We start from the raw sequence: 18,498 nt of genomic DNA on the forward strand, positions 1-18,498 counted from the left end.
ATCTTATCTCCGTAATCACCTTTTGGGCAAGGGTAGATTTCTGTTCGGGCGTGCCAAATTCGAAGAATTTCTGAATAACATAATTCCCAAAAACATCGGTCATCAGTGAGTAAGCAGAATTAAGGATCTCCTGGAACACAAGCTGCTTTTCGCTGGCAGAGGCACGTTCTAATTTCTGCTGAATAAAACGGGAACCATGCTGATCCTGACTGAATTCGACTATGTGATTGGCCAGATCGCGTAGTTGAAGACTCGGGAATCTGAAGCATATGAGAATCGGTCGTAACATAAGCTGACTACGAGGCAACGTGATACGCGTGTCCTCGAATGATAACTCGGAAAGCACGTACCGGTTATTCCTGAAGTCTTCCAGCAAGCGTGATCGTCCACCGGCATTTTTATCCCCGATGCTAGTCGTGCCACCGCGGCCAGGTTTGCCCACCAAGTTCGGGAAAAGAGAGCTACTGGAGCCGAAAACCCCGTTGGCCGTCAAAGCTGGTACCGCGCTAGCTCGGAACTTGGCCTCAGCGCCGGGGGCAGCTGACACTCGACTGGCTCCACCGACGAGTCCACCTAAAGATCCTCCCAAAGTTGGTGGCGGTGTTAAGGATAATCCTAATGGGCTTGGCGATGCCGTTACCGTGCCTGTAAACAAGATCGAGCAACCTGTAGACGAACATGCTTAACGCGCAAGATCACGCAGCAGCGAATAATTCGTACCTAGTGCTCCGTAACTCTGGGGCCACTTCGCGCGGCTGTATTCTAAACTAGGACTGAAAGCAGACGTATTTCTATCGAACGAATCTCTTCGCGCAGTTGACGAAGCGCCAAGGCCTAAACCTGGGAACAGAGAAGAAGAGACGGAGGATGGTGAAAAGTCGGACTCGGTGGAGGAATACAAGCGCACGATTACCGATCCGTGAGTTTAAGATATACAGACGTGGCTGGAAAGATACGTTTAAAATAGCAAGTGTGTAAAGACAAACGATAGGTTCTCGCAAAAGCATGCAACATATGCGATCGTTATGTACAAAGGAGAGAATCGAGGACACCGCCGACGCCTGAAACTGAAACAGCCGTTTCAAAAGATTCTCTTGTTCGTTGGCTAGGAATGTGTACCTGTGCTCTGAAGCTGAGCGGGCGAGCCCAGTGCCCCCAGAGGGGATCCGCCGTATCCTAGTGCCGCTAAACCTGCGGCTAGTCCTGATCCTTGCTGTTGTGCCTGCTGCACCGCGACTGCTTGAGCCTGTGCAACCACTGCTGCTGCACTGCACGCCGCCAGACCTGCACCAAAAGCCCGCAACCCACACACGCTCTTAGTTATCAATTAATTTGCCGTACCTGACCGACCTCATACCGTCTATAAGCCTAGCGGTAAAACCGTTCCAACACATACAAACGCACGCTTCCGCTATCGACAACGAATTCGTACTAACAATTTTTTAGTCACGAGGTTAATACGTGGCGTGTATACACGTATGTACAGACAACAGAGACGTTATTCCACGTTAATATATATATATATGATGTATCGGTATATTTATATATTTATATATGTATAGATACGTATACGTATATCTGTATGCTCTCAAAAAAATTCATCGATGTTTAACATTGTGCCATGCATATGTATATATATAATATGTATATAGAATCGTCGTATCACGTAGGAAAGAATCAATACGTCGGAGAAAAAGAAAAAAAAAAAAAAAGGAAAAAAAAAAAAAAAAAAAAAAGAAAAAAAAAAAAAAAAAAAAAAAAAAAAAGAAAAAGAACACATATCTACAACGCCGACGAGCAGTCCGGATATCCAATCGCAATCTCTACGACTGCAGCGCGTTTCTTACCCAAACACTCTCCGGGTGTTGCGTTACTGTGTGACGTAGGAGTCGGCTGAGAGTATAGACTCGGCGGTGGTGGAGCCGGTGGTCCCGGTGGTGGTTGCGACGGGGCTCTGTTTACCAAAACAGGCGCTGGACTGACTAATCTCATGGGGGTTGCAGCGGAGCTCAGGCCGCGCACCCCGCCCATCACGATGGATCCATTTTGATCGTAATACGCCGGTATTACCTGATACTGGCCTTGAACCTGCGGGAAAGAAAGAAGGAATAAAGACGAACGTGCCGCAGGTCGGTGCAGCACACGAAGGAGCGAGGAGTGTTGGAAAGCGTTCGCCACGGTGCGCGATTAAATTGTCAAGATCTGCTTCTGTGTTTGACACAGAAACGTAGCAAATTGCTACTCGTTATGCAAACTGGCAAATTGCTGCTCGAAGTTTATATTTAATCTCCACGGCCAATCTTAATCGAGAAACGTTCGGCGGGCTGACCACGACGACACGAGACATCGCGCGACGTAAATCGTATATAACCGGGAAACGGATGAGACCGCGCGCGCGGCGCGGTGACAATAGGATTTATTTCTAAAGGCAGAGGCGCGATCCACGCGATCGCATCGGAAAACGGACTAATTAGCTTTGCTTACGGTCTGGGCCAAATTATTTGCAGTGTCTTGAGCGGCAGCTGCCGCGGCTGCGGCCGAGGATGGTGTTAGCGGTCGCCTCGGTGGCGGTGGAGCGGCAGCTTGAGGAGGTGCCTGCGGCAGCAATCCGGCTGGATAAACCCATGGCGCGACTCCATAATACTGTGGCACCACTGGCGGTGGTGCACCGGCTATCAATGCCCCGACATAGGGTTCCTGTCCGCTGATCACGGTATACGGTGCCGTGGGAAAGTTCTGTTGTTGTTGCTGTTGCTGTTGCTGCTGAGCCTGCGAGGCGGCCAGGTACTGCTGTTGCTGTTGTTGTTGCTGTTGCTGCAGCAGCTGCAGTTGCTGCGGCGTGGCTCCTTGAGGCTGACTGCGGAACAGTTGCTGCAACAGAAGGGAACCCGCGTGTTCGTCAAGCATAATTTTCCACGCGTTTCTTCCGCGATTGCGTGCGTGTGGTCGTTGGTAATGATTTCACTAGGCTCTGTTTAAGACGTACACGAAGGTTCACGGCCGAGAGGCTCGTTGTAATCGGCGGTAATTTCGCGTCTCTACGTGCTATTACCTTTTACGAGGTTCCGTATGGCCGGTGTGTGCTTTAATTATCAACGAAACGGGGAGAGATACACAGCTGTGGATCGAGAGCGTGGTCTGTCTCCGCGGGCTCTGGCCGGGAGACGTCGTCGGGCGATCATGGGGCAATCGAGCGAAGACAGGTCGGCGAATATACGCGCGATCGCGAAATTTCGTCGGTGCGTGGCGAACGTGCAAGGCATTACAAATGACGTCAGCCTGTCCCCATCGTCTTAATTTATTCGACAATGCTGGGCGAAAACGTTCACCGAGGAACTCTGGGCAAATCTCCAATCGCTCGGACAGAGATTAAAACGTGGAAAGAGCGGCGGTAGCGAGCCGACCGATTGAATCGTTGCTCGCGCAAATCTGCGCACACGGTGGTAACGTAATCGGTGCTGCGAGGCTCGATGACGACATCCTGTTACCGGGTGAGAACCGAGCCGGGCCAGGTTTAAAGTTTCGGATCAAGGTCGGATGATGGGAGAGGAGAAGCCGGGAGAGGCGGGCTTGTCCACGTTCGCGTATAGCGGTGTAAAAGCAACGTTAAAGCCGTAGACGACTAAGGCCTGGCTGGCTTGGGTCGACGACCCCCTGCGGACGTTCACCGACAAGCGTTCGCCTCTATGTTACCGGTACTCGCTCTGGACTCTAATTGACCGACAAACGCGGTACGGTTTGACCGTGGCGGGATGCTCGTCGGACCAGAGAATCGCGTCTGCTCCGATCCCCATGCTCTTTTTATCGCCGTCTCGAATCCCCGTATTACGCGGCCTTGACAGCTGGAAGATTAGAGTCTCGACGAGCGAGATTTACGCGGGAAAAGCCGGCTGGGCGCCTGAGTTAGGGGTTCGATCGGAATCGCATTAACATCGCGTTAACATCGCGTTAACATCGCGTTAACATCGCGTTAACGTTGCGTCGGCGTTAATTACAGGGATTGGGAAAGAAATTACGCGCGTAAGGAACAGCGTTCGGCGTGAACGTTTCATTTAGCCGGGAAGAATGCTCGGGCCTTTTGCCGAGCAATTACGCTCCACTCGTTACGGCAGGGGACCACCTACGACTTTTTTTTCCCGTCCCGTCGTTAACTTTGACCATAAAAATTATCCCTCCGGGTCCCTTAACGAACACAACGATCTGTGTCTAAATAAATAGGCATTGTTCCGAGTAGGTTGTTGCTCCGCGAGAGCGTAGAAACTTGAACCATTCGGGACACGCTCTAGCCCTCCGAGTCAGCGATGCGTTTCGGGTATTAACCTCTTCCGGAAGCGGCTGAGCTTCAGCCAAGGCCACGGTTACGTTCGGTGATTGTGTTCCATGCGCGAACCTTGGGGACGTGTCTTTCCCCATCTCCGTATACGGCCTGTTCTCGATATCGTTCCAGTCCCCGTGGAATTCTGCAAACCCTCGTCTCGCAGCCATGCAACGAGATCCTCGCGGAAACGGGCTTTGTCTACCCGTAGACAACGAGTCTTTGACTCTCTCTCTCTCTCCGATCACCGATCGCGAATGAACGGCAGTCGAAGCTGCATAGACGATACGCAATGCAGAAAATCTTTCTGACGCGAAAAATTTGAAAATCCACGAGAGACCTAGTTTCGATCAACTTTGACCCAGTTCCCGTGAGCGTACAACAGGAGAGTAACCATGGAAAGTGGGAAGAGTGGAAAAATCGAGCGACTAGTTCGCTATGCCTCGAGAGTCACCTCGAGTTACGATCCCATTCGAGGAAGACTCGTGTCGTCATCGCCCTTAATCCCAGGTCTCCTAAGAAACGGTACACCGCGTTAGACTCGGTCAACGATGGGTAGTCGATAACGCGTCCGATATTTATTACGACTGAGAAATGTTTAATAACACGGTGCTATCTTATCGGCAGCCTGACCCATGCCTCGCCGAGCGATATAACTTCGAGGCGTGTCGAGCGGCACTCGAAACCCTGGCCTGCTCTATCTTACGATCTCATCCAGCGATTAAGTTTCAATTACTTAACACGTGGACTTTTCAACTTTTCAGCAGGTTTATTAATAAGCTTCGCGGTGGAGGGGTTGCGAGGGGTCGAAAAGGGATGGCGAGAGGAAGCGTAGCGGAGGCTGGACGAGGAGGAGAGGACACGCGGTGTCGCGACGCGATGGCTGTGGTATGGCGGTTGTGCGGTGGTGGGTGCTGCACCGTAGGAAAGCGTGGAAAAGAACGGTTGAGAGGCTACTCGATTCACGGCACAGTTTTGAATGGAAGTTGCAGCAGGAGCCATTACCGCAGAAGTCATTAGTGCCCTCGAACGGGAAGAGGTGAAAACGAACGCCTAAATGGAAATCACGGTGATTGCGTTTGAAAAGGGGTGAAAAAAATGGGGTTGAAGCTCGACACAGAACCGGGGGACCGTTTGATTTTGGCAAGGGTGGGAAACAATGCCCGGGAACATTGTCGTAGGTGAGAGAAGAGGGCTGGGATACGTTCCTGGAAGTGTGACTCACTGTTGAATACGTAAGGTTTCCGCCGGCGGCTTACAAATCCGTGCTACAATACCAGCCTATTGATTCCTGCGCTCTCTACACGCTCGAGTATCCACACGCTGAAGAGAGAATCTGGCACGAGTCGACCGTGACAATCGTTGCCAGATTTTTCGAAAACCCTCCGGGCATTATCCGTCCTTAATGGCCGGTGGCATTCGAGTTTTCCGCTCGTACGACCGACCCACTGCTGCCGCGATCTTTCGTCCGGTACTCGGGGCTAATCGAATACGTGGCATTCGATCGTGCAAACGATGCGGCATAAATCGGGTCTGGATCCGATTGCATCAGTTTTATAGAAGTACAGGACGAGTTGCGTGGGATCGGTTACTTTGACACGGGTGAAGAAGGCGCGCGGCGAGTGGCCTTCCGAGGAGAAAGATTCGTTGCTTATCAAGTTTGCAAGGGGATCGCGAGCGTGGAAAAGACGAGGTTTGGCAAGAGGAGCGACCGGTCTCTCTCCAGTGCCAGAGAATTACAATCCAGCGCGGTGGAATTGGCGAAAAGCCCGAACTTCGATTACCAACGCAAAAGCGGTCTACACGGGTGTAATCAGTGATATAAGAACCATTAAGCGAGAGATATTCGTTACTAAATCCCTCGCAACGCGGTCGTGAAAACGGGTTTAGCGTGGAACAGGGTTCAACGAACTTTCGAGCGTGCTCGTTTGACTTTCAAAACGGCGTGCTTCGAATGGTAACTTTAACATTTACCACGCGAACCGCGTTGCCTTTCTTGCGGCGCGGCGCAGCTCGGTGTGGCGTAGCGTGGAGTGGAGTGGCGTGGCGTGGCGTGGCGTGGCGCGGCGTGGCGCGAACGACGTTCGAAACGATCGATCGTTTCGGGCGTCGCGGCGTCGAAATTTCGACCGGTGATTTTCGCTCGGCGAAACGCTGCGCGAAACACGCCGGTCGTCGGTGACCGAGAGACTAAGCTGCGAGCAACTTTATGGCCCCGGTGTGTTGCATTGTCGCCGGAGATAAAATAAGAGAGAAAAGACGTCTCTCTCATTGTCTTCCTTTTTATCTGCGCCTTTTTTCCCCCGTTTTCATAGCCGAACAATCACCGACGTCGCGCTTTCGACGTGGCAGGACGCGCGGCGAACGATCCTGCGAAGAGAGGAAGAGAAATCGTCGGGTCGCGATAACTTTTGTCGTTAATACATAGCGTGTCCCCTTCGTGTGCTGGGCGCGTAAACTCCGTGGAAAAAGATCGATGTAATACGGGCATGAAACGGTCTCGAATCGGAGCATGCATCCGCCAGCAGCGTTTTATCGTTTCGCATTGTCACAATCGCGAGAAACTTTGATAACGGGCGCGGATATCGCGCCGGCGGTGTTTCGATAACGTATTTTAGTTTCGCTGACACTACCATCGCAAACATTCAATTCTCCACGCGTTACGGTTTGCCGATCGACCGCGACGCGTTTGACACGTTTATTCCTAACCTGATGCGCCCGATTCGAGGACAGGCCTACTACCACACCAGCTACCTACCTAACCGAGTCGATCGAGCTCCTCCGAACGTGTCCATAGATTCTTATCTTTCGGCGAAAGGTCAATGAGCATAGCCGCCTATTACCTTGCCTCTAACTTTGCCCACCTGTCCGATTAATTTCCGATACCTTCGCGACGCCGGAACGACCACGTTTCCTACCTGTCGAATTCGCGACTACGTTTATCTCGGTGTCACCGGGGGACACGGTGGAACAAGGAAAAGGAAAGGGAAGAGGATCGTCCAGATGTTATCCGCAGCCGCGGAATTCCAGGGAGAAAAACAAGGCTGTGCAATCGGGACCCAAATCTTCGAAGATCGAATCTACCCTAGCGAAACGTGCTTCATTCGATGCACGATCGATGCTGACGTCAGGCAGCTAACACGAAAATGGGTTGTTGCAAGTATCGGTAGACGTACGCTCCGTTGGCCTTGTAATGTCACGCGTACCTCGATAATTACGTATTCTAATGCTCGATCGACGCCGCTGTAACACGGTTTCCTTCTTCTCCGGTCGTTCCCTTCTCTTCTCGTCTTTCAGAAATTCCCGACGACGGGAAGAACGACCTCGCGAAGACGCGGGGAGTAAAAAACGGCGAAGGAAAAGGAGAACAAAAGAAGCGAGGAATCCGCGACGAGGACTTTTCCCCGAGCTCGCGTCTCCGCGCGTACCCCCCGGATTTCCTAGCTTTCCACCGTGTCTAAGGTGAGCACGGGGAACGGCGCAGCCGCCGAAACTTTTCGATACGAGTGTGTGCTGCCGGGCGCGCCAGAGACCGAAATGTTCGTGCATCTGCGAGTGGTAATGAACGGTGGAACTAGCCGGTAAAACTTTCCACCAGGCTGAATTGAACCGAATCTAGATTTCGGCCTGCACATTACCATATCTCCTAGGAGAACGTATTATTGATTCCAACCGGGCGAAGTCGCTATTCCGTTTGGATAGCGCCACGGCGTGGCGCGGGCACGTAGCGCAGAGCTTTGGCAAAGACGAATTTCGCCGAGGAAATTTATTAACATTTCGCTGTATAACGCTTCGATTGCCCCTCCCCTCGATCCGAATATTAACCTTGGAACGAGCTCGTTGGTCGAACGCGATACCAGCGAGAGCCTCGTGTTCGCCATTGCGAGGACGAGAGGGTGGTGCAGAACGGATTAGAAGTCGCGGATGGAATTTTGGACGAGCGAGTGGTCTCTTTGCGACGTCGGCGAATCATCCGTCGATTGATTTCTACAAACGATAAAAGCCTCCGTTCGGTGGAAGGAAATAACGCGTGGGAAACGTGGCGTGAAAAACGGGACGCGTATCGATGAATCGAAAACTGGCGGGACGAGAGCACGGTAGCAGGATATTCGCGAAACCCGGGCTGTTTGCGTGAAATAAAAGTACAACGACAAATAGCGGAGAAGCCCGTTACTTAACCGCTTCGGAGCACCGTTAACTCACCTGACTGCGTGTACGGAATATACAGGGTGTCTTGGACGTTCACGGTGCTCCCACTGCGCGCTGCTGCATCGGAAACGCTCGATCGGTTGAGCGATCTCTCGATCCGAGTAACAGGGTTATTCGATTCATCGGGGTGGAAATCGCGCTATTAATCATCGAAAAAGGCTGGCCCCGGAAACCTCGCGTTTCTCGGCTCCTTCTACGAACAACGACGTTAATTAAACCGAACGTTCTTTTATCACGAATTTAGCCCGAAATCGACCCTTTCTTTCCAGAACCAGTCACGATCACGGTTAGATGGATAATGATAACTCTTTTAAACAGCAGAAATATTCCCTCGTTCGAGCAACTGAATTCCGGTCTACTTCTACACGGGCGCGATTCAAGAACTGGTTCGATAGCCATCAGGAACAATCGGGGACGCAACAATTAAGACGGTAGAAAAACAACGAGGACCCGGTGAATGCAGAGAGACGAAGGAATTATTCCTTCCCGGAGGCGTCCGCCTCGGCCTCCGCCTATACACGATCGGTAACAGACGAGGAGGATTCGCGCCGCGACAACGACGTCGACGTCGGCGACCATTGCGAAGGAGATAGAGCAAGAACGACGACGATCGATGGTCGACGATGACGATGACGATAACGATGACGAGGATGACGAAGATGCGATGGCGGAGATGGCAATCCGAGATGGATTGATACGGGGTGGAAAGAGGTCAAGGGTCGAGGTGTCCGATTGCAACGATTTACCAGAGACGTCGATCGTTTCCTGAAATTACTGCCGCTTTCAGCGGCACGGTATTTCCACGCGTACAAGGCCGGAATTGCAGCGCATAGCTGGCAGAGCCGGTATTTCGCTGGCAGATTTGACCGAGTCATGAACTTGGCCAGTATTCCAGTCCGGTTCCCATTGACCGTAACGCGGCTGCGTTCGTTCCGCGACGTGAAATCGCGTGCAGACGTGTTACGATTAAAGCGGTGGAATGACTAATTAATCGGAGAGAAACGTTCGCGTGCTGGCCGTTCCGCGATACAGCGCGATTCACGGAGGAAGCTCGTTCGCGGCTGTTGGTAGGGGGTCGGCACGGGCGAAGAGGACAATTTTCAGTGCCGATAACGTGCGGGGGAATCATTTGGGGTTTAAGTAGGGCAGACCGGATATGGGGAAAGTTTTAAATACTCTTATCTATCGCGGAGTTTGTTGGACGCGTGTCGAGGAAACGCGCGAAAGAAAAGCGCGGCGTAAAGCGTTGTTTCACAATGGCCGCCGCTACCGTTCGCTCCAGATAACGCGTCGCTCTGCACAGCGATGGCAACTTTCTAAGCGTGTACGGGGTCCGTTCTTTTCGCAGTTCCCGGTATAAATCACGCGATCGGCCCGGCAGCCAGCCCTGTCTACGTGTGCGTGCGTGCTGCTTGCGGAGAACCGCTGGTGTTAATGTTCCATCGGCAGAAACCGGTTCCCCAGACACCGGGAATCGATCGAATTGACCCAAGCTCGCTTCCACGCACGATACCCTCCTGACTTTGTACCGTTCTCCAACCAGCCACCGAATGAATCGTCGCTTTCGCCTCGCGTGTTTCGTCAACGTCATCCAGGAAGAGCTTCTGCCTCTGTCGCTGCCGCAACATCGCGTCCCGGCGCCACGAGAATAGCCACGGACAAAAACCAGTGGAATGCCACCACCTGTGAACTCTCGTCCGGCCCGACGTTGCTTTATTCGCTTATTCGCTCGGGAAATGTCCTACGTTGAACAGGTTAAACGACCACGACGACGGTGATGATGACGAAACGCCTTGCAACGGAGAGAAGGAACCAGCTCACCTTTCGAACAGCGGAGAGAGCGCGTGGACATGGCCTCTGCGCTATACCGTTAGCCAGAAACCCGGCGCATCTCGGGCTAAGGTGGTTTGGTTCATTCATGAAACAGCTCGAATTCGCGAGATTATCCGCGCGACGAAAAAAGGAATGTGGAACGGATTCGCGATTATCGAGGTAGTCCGTAGACATGCACCACGCTCGGGCCAGGAAACAATGCCTATTGTAAGCGTCTATTCGCGGTCTGGTCTCGCACGCAGCGCGTTTCCCGTTATAGGTGCTAGCCTAGTTGCAAAATTCAATTAAAATAAACTCTCTCGCCGGGACACGCGTCCTGTACCCGGTGACGGCCGATCCCCGTGGGAAGGGACGAGCAAAAAGGAAAGAAGAGAAAAAGGTTGTAAACGAAAAGGAGACACGGGAAGGAAACGAGAGAGAGAGAGAGAGAGAGAGAGAGAGGCAGAGGAGGGAAAGGAGAAACAAAGGTAAACTCGGTGGAAGAGAACTCGCGTGATAAGGGTTGGAGCCACACCTTGATACCAGATACCCCTTCGCGGTAGCTTTTAGCCAAATGACGCGGATTTTATTATTGGATGGCCTTTAAGGGTGCGGCCCGGTTATCCTGCCGCAGTCTAATGGGCCGTTAACCAGCCCCACCTTCCTCTTGGCATTCTTTTTTTCACGCGACACCCGTTATGCGTCACATGGAAACGCGGATCGACTTGTGACACGCGACTCCATCGTATAGGTAAAAAAGAGAAAAGCGACAGAGATCCCTTTTCCCTCGTCGCGAACACGAGAACCACCCCCTTGCGGGTTCGAATTCGAGTTTCACGCGACGAGGCGAAATTAGGCACGCAGGATTGGCTGATAATATTTCTTCCGTAGAGGGAGAGAGAGAGAGAGAGGAGAGTCCGGTCGATGATGCCCGCGAGAGTGAATCTCAACTTTTCTCGAGGTTTTTGAGAGGAAAGCAAAAGCACGGGGGAAGAAATCGAAAGCGGGTTATCCGAAAGGCGCCTTCCTCTTTCTCCCTGTCTCCCTTTCTGCGTCGAATTTCGTTCAAGTGCCATTGAAAAATGGGATTCCGTTGGATCGGCGGTATTTCGACAAAACCGCATCCATGAAAGATCGCTCGTGAAAGCGTGTCGACGGGAAGTACCCGGCGAAACCGTCGGCGTGTAATTGTTCCCAAAGAGAAAAATCGATCGGCGAAGAAATTCGAAAGTCCGGTGTCCGAACTGGATTTTGTCGCTGGGAACAACGTCGAAGAAGCGGAAAACTCCGCGAGGAATTAGAGGAAGTCCAGCGTGGAAGCGTACAAGAAAGCGTGTCGCTGGTGGAAACCGTGTCGAATAGTCACCGACAATACCAGCTAATTTCTACCGAATTACTTGTCATTCGTCCACTCGAACAATGCATTCGCTATTCTCTGCCATTTCGTAACCATATTTTATGCCTCGCACGGCAACCGAAAGAAAAGGGATGAAAATTGTAAAAGAACAAACATACGCGCATCGCGGACCGAAAGTGCAGCTCGGAACAACGCGAATAATATTTTCCCGTGATCGCTGAAATTCGACGAATTTCCAAACTCTCCGGACCGACCGTTGGAAATTTCGAAACGTTAAAATAAAAAAAAAAAAAAAAAAAAAAAAAAAAAGGAGAGAGAGAGAGAGAAAAAGGTCGGAGTACTCTTGGCAGCGTTGGCGTAAAAGCCATTGTCATCGCGTGGTCTAGGATTTCCGATGCCGATCGTCCATTCGAGTGCCCTCTGGCGCGAAGCGAGCAGCAGTTAGCGCGCAAAGTAGATTTGGAAAATCGAAAGGGATTAAAGTATCGACGCGTGAGGGAAAACGTACAAGCGTGGAAAATATTTCACGGTTAGTTAGCTAAACCATCGGCGTGTCCGCAGGCTAAGTCGATCGAGCGACGCAACGCGTCTTCATTCATCGGTTCCCCTGGCTGATTAACGAACCCCTTCCGCCCCGCCGCGATTTCCTCCGCAAATTTGTTTCGGGCAAGTTCGTTCCGTGGGCTCCGGAACCAGTTCATCGAGACGTTTGGCGAAGGAAACTGGGCGGAGGAAAGAGCGAGGTGAGCCAATTAGTTTTATTAAGGGGGGACAGAGAGGGAGAAATCGGCGTGGGCGTCGGAGGAACGTTAGACGAGCGAAGAAGGTCTCTCTCAGTGGCGCCGCCGATTTTATTAGACCGTTATCGTGCACCGGACGGAATATTTGTCTTCGCTTCGCCTCTTTGTCGTGCCGCAATTGCGCGCGTCCACTTTTGTCCGACCTTCTGGCGATGCTCACGCGCGTGTTACGCGTCCAAGGTGTCGGCGCGTGTACGCGTGTGCACGTACACGCGACACCCACGCCGACCGCGTGCGCGTACGAGGCATACAGGAGGAGGTTGGTCGAGTTTTCCAGCGGGAAGGTCGAGAAGTCGGCTCGCGCCTCGTCATATCGGATTTATCGGATAATGGCCATCGATGACCGGATAAACGAAGCAAATGGGTGAACGGCGAATGCTCGGTGAACGGGTGGAAAAGGCGTGGACGATTTACGCTTTGTTCCCGACGATTCGAAACGTCCGATCCATCCACGTGTCCGCTTACCTGCTCCCTCGCAGACGCGATTGGTTTCCTTACGGTACACGCCGTGCACCGAGGAGAGGCGGTATTATCGCGAACGAGTTCGTATCGGGAAATTATATCGGGAAATATTTGCGTTTTCACCCCCCTCCCTCGCGGTCCCTACGATTTCACCGGCTGTTTTATTCCCGACATTTGTCATCGAGAGATCTCGCGACGAGATCGCGAGACTGCAGCCGGGAGACATCAATCGAACGCGGAAATCCTGGGGGCTGCTCGTTAACGCGGCTGAACGGGTATCGATGAATCCGTAATCGTAAGAGTGCGTCGAGGAGAGACAGGGAAGAAGAGCGAAAGAGCGACAGAGAGAGGGTAGGCGTATGGGAAACTGTGGAGTTGCGCGCAGTGTCGGGGAAAAAATAAATAAACGACGATAAACACACGGAAGAACCGTTAATACGCGAAGATATCGGCACGAATAGCAAGAGGAAAGGGTGAAGAGAGGGAGAGGGGGAGGGGGAGGGGAGAAACAGGTCCTCGTGGTCTCGCGCGCGTTGCGAGCATGGGGGTTGATTTTAATACCCCCCAGGGAGAGAGGGGTTGTGGATGTGACCTTTATGAAATGCTACAACCTTTGTAAGCCCTGATTGCACTTCTTCGTACATACAGAGAGGAGCACACCGATTCGACCGCCTGCACACACACACACACACACGCTCGCACGCGCGTGCGTGCAAGGCCGACACGAGAGCGCGAGCGCGTCGCGTGTACGCGCACAAAGCGGGCCTAGACGTTGTCTTAGAATCGTCTGGCTGTACACGAGCCATTGTTTTTCCAACATACACGACGGCTCTTCCAGCTATGTGCCTTGGGTTTGCCCGGCAGTATCGCGGAGTACCGCGAGAGAAAGAAAGATAAACGTCTGGCATCCGTATCGGAGGTGAGCCTGGTACCATCCTCCGACGTATTTCCAAAGGCTGCGCGTGTACGTGTCTGCGTGTTTGTGTTACGTTGCCAGACGAACAGAGTCGGACCATCGATCGATGAGAACGTGGCTCCACGTGACGTTTACATACGTTTAGACGAGTTTACGCGCGCACCTCAGACCTGTCGCGCCGATCTGGATCGAAGGGGGGTCACCCCGTTGGAAATTGCCGTTAGTTCGCGACTTCCTTCGAAGACCATGGCGGAGGGAAACTTGGCCGGAGGAGTCGCAGTTGGATTTCATTAGGGACCACGCGTGCACCGCGTAGACGAGGAGCTCGCGTACCGATTTTTCTCTTCCATGGAAACGCGTACGTGGTACACGCGCGCGTCGTGGATGGCCATGAAATGTCCCGAAAGATGGGATTTTCGAGAGAGATTTGCGAGAACGGAGGCGCAGGGAACCGGTGGTCGATGATCGTCCAGCTACCTTGCTCGATGCGTCAACCGCGAAGGATGCTTGCCAGGAACCGATTATTCGGCTCGCTACTCGGGTACGAGGACCGATGGCGATTCGCGGAAAATGGGGTGTAATCAGCGTAAATAGGAAGGAAGCGGCGCGGAAATTGCAGGGATATCGTTGCAACGCTCGGCTCGGACGCGAAACAACGGTACTTCCGTGGTCATAAACGCTGCTTGACCGTTAAGTTGACTCTTTTCGTCTCCTTCGGGGGTCCCGTGCCCCTCCTCGCGGCTGTGTCTACGCGACCAGAGCCGCGGGAATTATTTTCATAACGGCGGGGGATCGCGGAGAGAAAAATAAACGACGAAAGCTAACCGGTCGCTGGCAATCGCGTGGCCTCTCGTGAAAGCGCGTAACGCTGCAATTCGTCGGTTTATTTACCAATCCGGTATTCGAGGGATTACGTAAGCAAAAGGCGGTGGTTCTCTCCTAAAAATCTCATCGATATTCCCAGCGTGCTCGAGTCAATATACCATCCGCGAGATAGAATTTAATTTTCTTTCCTTTTACGAAACAACCTTCCGCCTTATTACCTCGCTCTCAAGGCAAACTATGTATCCCTCTCTCTTTCTCTCTCTCTCTCTTCTCGTCTCCCTTTCTCTACCCGGCTTTCTCCTCCTCCGCTCCGGTGCTCCCTCTCTCCAGCTTTCGGACACCTCTCTCGGTTAAACTTCCATCGAACAAGTTTCAAATGGAATTCCTCTGTTGGCCGTTAATAGCCCGATAGGAAAGAAATCCGCGCGGCCGGTAGCAGCGCGGCGCGCGGTGCAAACGGAGCGGAATAAAGGGTGGAGGAAGGCGCCGCGTGTGTCCGTCCGGACGACGACGACGACGATGATGGACCGTGAAAAGCGTGGCCGGTGCTTTTGGAGTGCGCGTGCCGGTAACAATGGAGGGTTAAATAAAACACGCGAAAATACGTGATCCGTGAACGTAACGCTGAGGCAAGGGGCGTCGCAGCGGGACACGGCGTACAATCGCGAATAATGAATCGCCGGAGTACGGTAGGTACGCGTAATAAACGAAACCGGCTTCGCGATCGCGTAATACCTATGATCCACGCGAGCTCGCGGCAAAGGAGACGAGTACCGGGTTCCGCGATCAACGACGCGTGGCGTCGCGCCGGCAGAGCTGGCGAGAAAAACGATCGAATTTCACGTGCAGCCTGCAATTCACGCCGCATCGAAATCGCTGGCGACCATCAGCCGACGTGGAGGACCTTGATGGGAATTGCCAACGTCACCCCCGATTCTTCCACGCGCGTCCGTCTCTCTGTCTGTCTCTCTAAACGTATAAATTGCACGGATTGATCGGAATAGCCGGCATATATCGCGATCAGCGTAATTTTCCGACGCGTCCTCAGAATTATCGTTAGAGAACGCCACGGGAATAGAACACGAGCAACGACGAGACCCGTTTTGTATTCACCCGTCGACGTGGGATCGATAAAACGGCAGCTCTCGCGCGACCTGTAACGATTATTAATCGTGCCACCGTGAAACGTATTAGCTGCGACACGTCTCTGCATGGTTTTCTTCCAAACACGGCGAGAGAGAGAGAGAGAGCAAGAGAGTGGGACGAGGAGGAAGAAACGAGAGGAGAGAGCGGAAGAGGCGGTTTCCGGAGTAAAAATTACTGGCAGCGGAAATTCGTCGCGATAAGAATAATCGAGTCTCGCGAACCAACGGCCGCAAGTCCGTTCCACGGGGTCGAAGGAGCCTCGTTAGGAAATTAAACGCGTAATTCATCGAACACTCTCTGGTTCCGCGTTTGTCAAACACTCGCGCGTATGTCCGTAATGGCTAATTAGAAAAATTAAGCGAGATCACGGTGTTGGATGACTAACGGATTCGTTGGCCCTTAGTCACTAGAAGGACCTGGCTGATAAACGCAGACCCATTTCAGTGTCCAAAAACAATTGACTCGTTCCCACTTTCACTAAGGGCCAATGGTCATCTTCACCCCCTCTCCCCCCCCAAACAAACTAACATTATATATGCGCCCACAAAATTTGCGAAGAGACAGTTTCAGTACAGTTTTCAGTTCAGTAGTCAGTTTAGTCAGTTCCAGTTTCAATTTCTGTTTGGTTTTTTTCCTCTCCGTCGACTCGTATTTTTCCAACGTAGCCTTGTTGCTAGAACCCGTGTTGTATATTGAAATCCGGGTTCCAACAACGGAGTAGGATTTATCGCGAGCTCGATGACCGTAGACGCGCGCCATCGTTGAAGATGTTGGCCCAACGATACCGTGATTACGTACGTTATATCGCGACCGAACGAGACTCCTATCAGTCCTGTCTCTCTCTCCGTCGAGGGTGTCCTTTTCGAGATTCGCGATTCGCGATCTCGAATTAAATTTCAACCGCGGTCTCGAGCTAAGAATTTTCCAGCTGCGATATTCGATTACACGGCGTCGGTGGACGTCGAGAGACGACGAGAGGCGACGACAGACGCGTAGTACTTCGTCGACACCGTACGCCCGTACCGATCTTCGCGAGTGGCACGTCGATAAACGTGGACGTGGCCCGGAAGGTCCCCGGTTGACGGACAAAGAGCAGAGGAACTTTCGAAGGTTTCCACGGCCTACTCGCCCTGTTCGCCCTATATCTCCGCAGGGGAGATTAATTCCGGTGCAGATGGGTCCGCGACGGCCGCGTGGCAATAACGCGTCGGATATCGCTGAAAGGAAGAACAATCTCTGGGACGAAGTTGATCCCGCAGGGAACTATCCGCTAAGTGACTAACTAGCCACCGTGGTAACACGGTGTATCTTTGGTCGGTTCGACCAACGAGAGAAGCCAGCCAACGTGAGAGAGCGCTATCTCATCGCGGCCGCTTGCTCAGCGGTAACGCGAGACCTCCGTGGTAATAAGAGCTGCCCTGGTAATTATTACATTCCCTCCGCGAGACGTACGTAAGGTAGATTCGCCGTGAGATGGGAGGAAGTGACGCGGTTCACGGAGGACGTGAATTATCGCGTGCCTAAACGACGTACTACCAGAAAACTGCCAGCTTTATCGTCTAATTAATCGTTATTTATATACCGGACCGTTCGATAACCGGTGTTTATTTACGAGCGATCCAATCCGATCCAATCCGATCGGATTCGCGACCGAGACCGATGGGGCACCTCTGGAAGGCACGGGATTTATCGCCGGGATATCGAAGGACGATCGAAGGACGATGTTAGCATCTCGCGGCCGGAAACGGAAGGAAATCCGGTGATCGGGGCACGGGCGTCGAACCGTGAGAGAGGCTTGCGATCATCGAGAGGAATGCGGCGCGAGCCCGAGGCAACGAACGAAAACTCGCGTACACGGTGCATCGAGCGAGGAAGAAGCAGCACCGTCACCCCGTTTTCCTATCCTACAGGAATTCCAGAATCAGGCCAGAGAGCGAGCGGCGACCGGCTGTTATCGCGACCGACAGCGAAGACGGAACGCTTCTCGCGGGGAATAAAACCGGGCGGAACTCGGACGGGCACGGTAGACGCACAAATGAAATATTCCAGGCATCTGCGTGCACGTCGGGGCTCCAATTTATTTAGGAAAAAAAAAAAAAAAAAAAAAGAAAGAAAAGGGGAGAGAAAAAAGGCGGAAAAACGGGGGGCCTGGTAGGGGCGAAGGGAGGAGAAAAGAGGAAAAGATTAGATTTACTCCGAACAGCGGGGACGGGAGAAATAAAAAAGCGGAAATGGGAGGAAAAAGGAGAACGAGGAGGGGAAAAAGTCGGCACGCGGTTCGCTCTTTTCGAAAAGTTGGTTTAACAATCCGCAAAGGAGACGTTACGCGTTTTAATCCGTTTCTTTGGCAATAAAAACAACGCGCAGCGTCTGCCTCGATTCGCGGCGAAGGCAGCAACGAAAAGGAAATAATGTTAATTAGCGCAGGGCGGTACTTGGCGGGAGGAGTTCATCGTCGCGTTTCACTTTAAAATTCCCGGATAAAAGTCCCATTTTTTTCCCCTGCGCGCGCTCATCGCGTGCTGTTTGCACGACGCTTCGCGTGCGTTCCTCCGCCTCCGCGGCTTGCGAGCCGCTTCTCTCCTGTGTCCATACTTTCAACGCGAGATCCCCGTGAAAAGGGACCGGCGAACCGCGCCGATTTCACCGCAGGATG

At 52.5% G+C, this 18,498-nt stretch overlaps 1 protein-coding gene across 3 annotated transcripts in view; it reads right to left on the reverse strand.

Annotated features, from left to right (window-relative positions):
* The window catches only part of pum (pumilio), a 60,727-nt gene that overhangs the window by 1,629 nt on the left and 40,600 nt on the right, over positions 1-18,498 (reverse strand). For 2 of the 3 annotated variants that reach the window (XM_017912018.1, XM_017912021.1), the window contains 6 exons: positions 2,485-2,871; positions 1,848-2,088; positions 1,120-1,284; positions 721-840; positions 351-645; positions 20-260 (listed from right to left, as the gene is read on the reverse strand). In XM_017912018.1, coding sequence (XP_017767507.1) covers positions 20-260; positions 351-645; positions 721-840; positions 1,120-1,284; positions 1,848-2,088; positions 2,485-2,871 — 1,449 coding nt within the window. The remainder of the gene's footprint in view (positions 1-19; positions 261-350; positions 646-720; positions 841-1,119; positions 1,285-1,847; positions 2,089-2,484; positions 2,872-18,498) is intronic. The other variant, XM_017912020.1, reaches the window with a different exon arrangement.

The sequence above is a fragment of the Eufriesea mexicana genome, unplaced genomic scaffold (assembly GCF_001483705.2).
Source record: "Eufriesea mexicana isolate 0111107269 unplaced genomic scaffold, ASM148370v2 scaffold294, whole genome shotgun sequence".
Lineage (NCBI taxonomy): Eukaryota > Metazoa > Arthropoda > Insecta > Hymenoptera > Apidae > Eufriesea > Eufriesea mexicana.